Source organism: Budorcas taxicolor, chromosome 19 (assembly GCF_023091745.1).
Source record: "Budorcas taxicolor isolate Tak-1 chromosome 19, Takin1.1, whole genome shotgun sequence".
Lineage (NCBI taxonomy): Eukaryota > Metazoa > Chordata > Mammalia > Artiodactyla > Bovidae > Budorcas > Budorcas taxicolor.
Genome location: NC_068928.1, coordinates 30,981,097 through 30,988,505, shown reverse-complemented (window position 1 = coordinate 30,988,505; position 7,409 = coordinate 30,981,097). Strand labels below are relative to the sequence as shown.

The 7,409-nt window shown below is 46.4% G+C and overlaps 1 protein-coding gene across 1 annotated transcript in view; it reads right to left on the bottom strand.

The window, feature by feature from the left end:
* Nucleotides 1-4,574: 4,574 nt before the first annotated feature.
* Nucleotides 4,575-7,409, bottom strand: part of MYOCD (myocardin) — a 41,690-nt gene continuing 38,855 nt past the window's right edge. The window contains exon 14 of the mRNA XM_052658370.1: nt 4,575-5,146. Within this exon, the coding sequence (XP_052514330.1) occupies nt 4,575-5,146 (572 nt within the window). The remainder of the gene's footprint in view (nt 5,147-7,409) is intronic.

Genomic DNA, 7,409 nt, shown 5'->3' with positions numbered 1-7,409 from the left:
GGCCAAGCTGCCCTCACAATCCTGCAGCTTTTGCTCCCTAAAAGATAGAGGCTCTCCATGGACACCCTACCCTGTAAGTGCCCCTTTTGTCCAGAGAGCTTGTTCTGAAGATCAAGATGAAGGCATGGGACAAAATAAGTTCCCTTTGTCCTTCTCTGATTTTCCAAATGTTTCTGTATCTGGCAATGAAGATAAACCCTAAAAGCTCAAACAGATGTTTTAAGTGGTAGAAAGACATCTAAGTCATATGTTGCTGCTGTTCGATCACAGAAGAAAAAAAATGTCAGCATGAGTGTAGGTTTTAGCTAAAAAGCCCCTCTGCTTTGGGAAAACGAAGACCCCCCCCTTTGTCATCATAGGTAAAGGGATTCTGGTTGGAAGACTTGGAAATTACCAGGCTTCTTGCAACCTCCCAGCCCCTCAAGATCAGAACCATCTGTGCAGAGTCTACGTGGTACTGGACATCTGGGACAGGGGATGTGCTCTGCACAGGTGAGACATCAAGTTATTATCTCCCGGATGAATAAATCTGATGCAGGAGTTTTCGGCCAAACCAGCATTGGTTTCTAGAAGAGGTGATAGAAACCTCTTCAACAGGTCTTTAGAAAAGACTATCTTGAATGCTTGGGGTAGGTTTTTTATCCCCCTCCTCCTTTTTTTCAGATTGGAAATAAATGTTTCTGGATGGCGAAGGCCACCAGTTCACAGACTGTTGGTTGTTCAACTGGAGACCCTCCTGCTTTTCTTATCTGATGGGGCGATCACTTCATGGAGAGAATGGTTTCTCATCCCAAGCTTTTCAATTTCCTTTTTGTAACGTAATGTCTCAGCTGAACCGAGAGGCTGTGACCTGACCTTCCTTCCTTCCCTCCCTCTTTCCTTCCTTCCTTCTTTCCTTTCCCCTTCCTCTCCCTTTCCTAATAGTAGAATGTGTGTCATCTCAGTAACACTGTTAGAAGCACGGCTGCTACTGAGCACAGGCTTAATGGAAGTATTTGCGCAAAGGAACTTCCTGAATCCGTTGGATAAGGGTGAACCCACAGGACTGCACCAGAGTTGGGAGCAGCTGCAAATGTCTGCAGGTCAGCTTTACCACAGCTTTAACCTGGGGTTCTTGAGGGGACCACATGTGGGTAGTTTCAGGCTCTAAAAGCCTGAGGAAACTTGAATGTGGCCATGTTCTTGTCTCTGTACATCTTTTAGTCATGCCCAATTTGTCACCAGAACAGAAGACACAATTAAGAGTTTAAAAGAACTTAAAAAAAAAATCCCCCTTATAGGAAACATAAATTAACACAGATGATCAGGGAGCAACCAGCTTCGTCAACCTTTTCCCATTTATCCTCAGTTTTATCTTTCAAATCTCACATCTGATCTACAGAAAGAGAGCGTGAATATGGTGGGTGGGGGTTGTGGGTGGAGGTTGAAAGCAATGATCCAGGAGTCTGCTCTGGGTTGTGTGCTGGTTTGTAGCAGCAAATATCTTTGGTTAACTGTGAGGCGTATATGTCAGTGCCAGATAATAGCCTAAAAATATCCCAATGAAAATGCATAGCCTTACAAAGACAGAGGCCTCCTAGCCAAGTCTAGCCCTTCAGACAGAAATACCCAAAGGAAAAAAAATAATTGACACTCAGACCAGAGTCTCAGAGATTGCTGTGAGGTTGTTTTCCAAAGGAAGGGGGATAAAAATAACATTAAAAAATTCACACAACTTGGCACATGAGAAACGGACTGACCAGCGAGCTTTGTCAAGATCCCCCCAAAGTGTCAACGTCTGAGGACACACAAAGGCGAGGAATGTGTCAGGAAGGCTTCCCTCCCCATAGCGTCAGCATCAAAGACGAGATGGCAATGTTCCCCTCGGGATCTCTGGTTCTGATGACAGACATCAAAGCAAAGTGGAAAATGTACCGTGTGGCTCTTCTAAAGCACAAGGCAGATGAAGGAATGTAAAACGACTGTCGTCTTCCACCGCTGCTCTCTGCGAGAGGAGGCAGTACCTTTCCAGTGACCAAAGGTGAATGCTCCCTGTCTCTCCACATCACAGTCACTGTCGAGACGGGCTTGTTCATCGTAAGCAGGTGGCTGTGCGTCACTGGGTTGGAGCCATGAGTCATACATAGAAGCAACTTGTAGTCTGGGTGATGAATCGGGAACTCGCAGTGAGAAAGGGCAAGATCATTTCACAGCAGATGGAGGCTTAAAGGCTTTTGGTATAGGACTCTGTTGCACTGCCTTGAAGATACACACACATACACACATGTGTATGTATATGTACATATGGATGTGTATATATGGATACACATATCCACACATACCTATAGACACACATACATATACATATGTATATATCTATACACACATGCATGTGCGTGTGTGTGTGTGTATATATATATATATACACACATATATAATATATATACTCCCCTCCTGCCCTCCCCACCCCTTCATTAAGATGCGGCAGCTTTCAGAGTAGCAATCACCAAAAACACTCTGTGTTCACACATGTTAACAGGTTAACAATGGAATGACTTCTAAATTTTTTTTTTTCAAAAAGAGAACTTCTAAAATCACAACATGTTTGGTTATTTTCTCCGTAAGTGCACAGTGAACATTTTTTTTTTTTTTTACAAAAGAAGAAAACAGTGCCTTAGTGATTTAAATAAAAAATAAAAACAGCGAGAGCTACCTTCTACAGCATGCAACACTATGAATCCGTGCGTTAGAACCACAGTGAGCCTTAGAGACGATCCTGCAATTTAAGTTTTCAACTCCCAGCAAAAGCAGGGGAGGTGGTGAGGAATGCACAGGAGACCATCGTCTGTTTTCCTTCCATCCTTTTCAACGTGCGATTGTGTTTTATTTCAGAAACCCAGACCTAAAATACTCTTTCCTTGGAACTATACTTTGTATTTACCTTTACAATGTAACAGTTTCCGGTTTTCCCCAGAGCAACCCAAATCAGTGATTGCCAACCAAATGAGGGTAGGGAGAGCTTCATGACTGATGGACGGAATGAATCATTGGTTTCTTTCCTTCAATTTCTTTCTTTTGACTTCCTTTTATAGCAAGTTATTATGCAGATGGAGAATGAGTTACCCAGGAGAACCTTGACTTTCAGCTTTTTAACATATGGTTTTATTAGCAGTAGGACAGCTGATAAATGGATGAAATCCTCTTCTCCCAACGTGGGGGCAGAGAAAGGGAGATCTTCAAAAGAGGGGAGAGAACGGATGGAGAATTTGAAAGAAAAGTAGAGTGGGAGAAGGATAATGGAGGTGAACCCCTCCTTCCAATAAGAAAATAAAAAGAGAAGCCGAACGTCCATAAATAATCACCCTGTTACATGAATAGTAACCCACTGTGTTTATTCCCATCGTACATGAAATGATGTTCTTTAGTGCTGTCTGCATTATTCCTGATAACAGTTTCTTGAGACTAGAGAGATACTTCTGCTTTGCTTACATGGTCGTTTCTAGTCTTTGACACTAAAGGAGGTTGTGCTGGAGAATGGCAGGAGGTTTTGTCTCTCTTCTTGCCTTAGGATTCTCTCCTGTTTCACAATGCTTAACACCATGGTGGGGATTCCCAGGTGGCTCAGTGGTAAAGAGTCCACCTGCCAATGCAGGAGACTGGAATTCGATCCCTGGGTTGGGAAGATCCCCCGGAGGAGGACATGGCAACCCACTCCAGTATTCTTGCCTGGGAAATCCCACCCAGGGGGTTGCAAAGAGTCTGACACAACCAACCAAGCAACCGAGCACACACATCACCACAGAGACAGTGACAGTGATCCGGCCACTGGTTAAGAAAGGGAAATTCCAGGTGGGGTTCTTTGGGCCAAAGGTAGGTTGGTTGTTATCAGTGACCACATGGAGTCCTGGGTACAGGGTTGGGGTCACTGTAGCGGGGGCGGCTTTGTAGCCAAGGGGTACTGAGTTCACTTCACTTCCCTGGGAATGGATTGGTCCTGTCCCTCTGTTCTGCCTTAAGAACCTGACACTGGCCCGGACCTCTGTTTTGAAAGGCAGGTGACGGAGACAGGAGAAGCAGCCTTCTGGGGTATGACTTCCATCACCTTTGAAGGACTGGCTTCTGTGTGTTCCCCAGAGAGCTTACAACTTCTTTCCATGGTAGGAGTAACAAATTCATGAGAAAAGCTTACAAAGTGAGATTATGCCCCAACAGTGCCTGAAAAAAATACAAGCTAGAAAAAAAGATTAGTGTTTGAAAGGCATTGGAAGAAAAAAAACTTTTTTTGCATTCTTGATCTGAAAAAACATAATTTTGAAAGCATTGCTGAAATCAATAACAGTCACTGAATGTTGGAAAATGTTACACTATCTATCTATTTAAAAAAAAGACTCCTGTTTGCTCTTGCTGGTTGTCACAGAAGTCTCCATGCTTGTTTTTCATTCTCTCCAGCTCCTCCTCCCCTTCTTCCTCCTCCCTCTTCTTCCTCTCCTCCTCCTCTTCCAGCTCCTCCTTCTTTGGAAGAATGTAAATATTTGTGGTCATGTGCTTTCCCCGATGGGATTCCTCTTGGCTTTCCTTAGCACTTCCTCAGGTGTTTACCACTGCTGTAAGTGGAGGTCCATGGGGGAATTCAGATTGAGATCCGTGACATCCAGGAAATCAATGTTGAAGATGCTGGGGCCCCCAGTAGATAGGGAGCTGAAGCTTGGGGTGGAGCTGGGCGGCGTGAGGTCCAGCCACTCCATGCTTTCCCAAGGAGATTCTGTGAAGCTTAAGGGCAGCCCACTGCTGTCCACAGAGGAGGGTGAAAACTGAGTCTGCATGGGGGACAGGGGGCCTGGCAGGATCTCGTGTGCGTTGAAGAGGTCTTCTGCAGCCTTCCCTGAGAATCCATCCATCATCCCGTCGAAAGGAGGCTCCTCACTCCCGATTTTCAGAAGGGCGGTGTCGCTCACCTTCCCCAAGGGGCTCTGGGAATTTAATAAGACTTCCAGGTGCTCGTCGCTGTCAGCACCGAAGTGATCAAAGGAGAGCTGGCCTCCTGTGGATGCTGGTTCAAAGGCTGCCGAGGACTTGGGGAGGGCACCAGTGGGGCTTCGAGAAGACCCGGGGATCTTTGGGACTCTGTGAAGACATGAATGATCCTCTCTGGCGTCAGCGGGCATTTCTGTTGGTAAAACACAACGGAAATTGTCCAATCGCTTTCAATTGATCGTGATCATTCAAAGATTGATTCATTCACTTGGATGAATCTTTGGAATGAATGAATGACTTACAGAAGGAGATGGCCATGCTTCTTGGGTCACGGCTCTTCACCCGGTCTCACCCCTAAACCACTCTGTACATTGCAAGTTCTTCCCCTGGGTCTCTCCCCAAAACCCTCTCTTGCTGGAAATTCCACTCTGCGATTATCAGACGCTCAGAGCAGGTGCTTTTACCTGCTCCTTCACTGACACCTGGCTGCCCCTGAAGACACTGCAACCTCACTGTACCCTCACTGGGGGCTCTTTGCCGCCCAGCCAGAAGATGAGTCATCAGGTCCTTTCCTGCCACCACTGCCTGATCGTTACTCCTACTCCTTATTATAACTCCTCAGTGGTTTTGACGGTCATCCTGCTCTCAAAGTCCACCCCGCCCCGCAGCCCTGTCTCCTGGTCCCTCCTCATCATCCTCAAAAAACTACCCCCCGTTCACCGCCTTGCTTCCACTTCAACTCCTGCCGTTCTCCGTGACGTCAGCATCCCGGAAGTGACTTGTTGTCCTGGGGGCTTCTCGGTTCCCTGACACCCCATCCCCCTCAGTGCAAGTGATGCTGCCATTGCCACTCTGCTGGACACACCCTGGATCTTGTGGCCCCAAACACTGCATGCTCTGAAAGTTCAGTTTCCATCACCATTTCCAACTCGCCGTCCATCGCCTCCCACTTCTGAAGTTCACTTCGTAAGGACCCTCTGATAACAAATTCTCAGCCATTTTGAGTCACCCCAGTCTACTGACCCCACGATTTTACCACCATCTATCAGCTTCTTCTGGTTTTTATTTGTTTTGGCCACTACATGCGGCATGCAGGATCTTAGTTCCCTGAAGCAGAGATGGAACCCACCTTCCCTGCAGTGGAAGCATGGCATCACAAGCGCTGGACCGCCAGGCAATTTCCTGGCTTTTGCCTCTTCCCTTGTGCAGTCTGTACTCTTGATCCACCACTCTAATTACTCTCACATATATCCTCAATCCCCCTGCCCTTTCCTTCCATCACCGTACTCCCTCGGCAAAACCCCACACCTGGATGAATCTGACCGTCTGTTTTCTCCGAGTCTTTCCAGGATTGTCTGGACTTTTAAGAAAAAAAATTGCACAATGAAGTTGCCCAGTTCATTTTTAAATTCACGATGTTAAGTCAGCACTTAATACTGCCTAGCAGGGGGCTTCCCAGGTGGCACTAGTGGTAAAGAGCCAGCCATCTCCATTGTAAGATGTGAAAGACGCAGGAGATGTACCAGACGCAGGTTGAATCCCTAGGTTGGGAAGGTCCGCTGGAGGAGCCTGGCGGGCTACAATCCATAGGGTTGCAGTCAGACACGACTGAAGCGACTTAGCACGCATGCACTCAGGCACAGAGAGAGGGTGATCCTACTGTTGTTTCTTGTGATCGACTCATCACTGTTCTTCGGAATTTCCCAGGCTCCACTCCCACACCGTTTGCAGACCTTGCCACATACTTCATTAAAAACATAAGGGTGTCTTCACTGCTATATTTAAACTGGATAATCAACAAGGACCTACTGTGTAGCACAGGGAACTCTGATCAGTGTTATCATGTGGCAGCCAGGATGGGAGGGGAATTTGGGGGAGAATGGATACATGTATATCCATGGCTGAGTCCCTTTGCTGTTCACCTGAAACTTTCACAATGTTGTTAATTGGCTATACCCCAATACAAAATGAAAAGTTTAAATACAAAATAGAATGGTGTCTGATAGGAACCTGCTCATCTTTCCATCATGAAACTTAACAACGATACAGACACCTGTGCCCATGTTTTTCTTTTTCCCTCTTGTTACAAGGGAGGAACTGCCTGTTTCCTTGCATGATGCCCATCTCTCTTGCCAGACAGCAAACCCCTAAAGGTGGAGGCTTTGCCTGGTTCAGCGAGGGACCTAGTTCTCTGAAACTTCCAATGCTGTCACTTAAGCACTCAGCACTGAAGAACTGATGCTTTCGAACTATGGTGTTGGAGAAGACTCTTGAGAGCCCCCTGGACAGCAAGCAGAGCAAACCAATCCTAAAGGAAATCAACTCTGAATACTCATTGGAAGGACTGATGCCGAAGCTCTAGTACTTCAGCCACCTGATGCAAAGAGCTGACTCACTGGAAAAGACCTTGATGCTGTGAAAGACTGAAGGTAGGAAGAGAAGGGAATGAGAGAGGA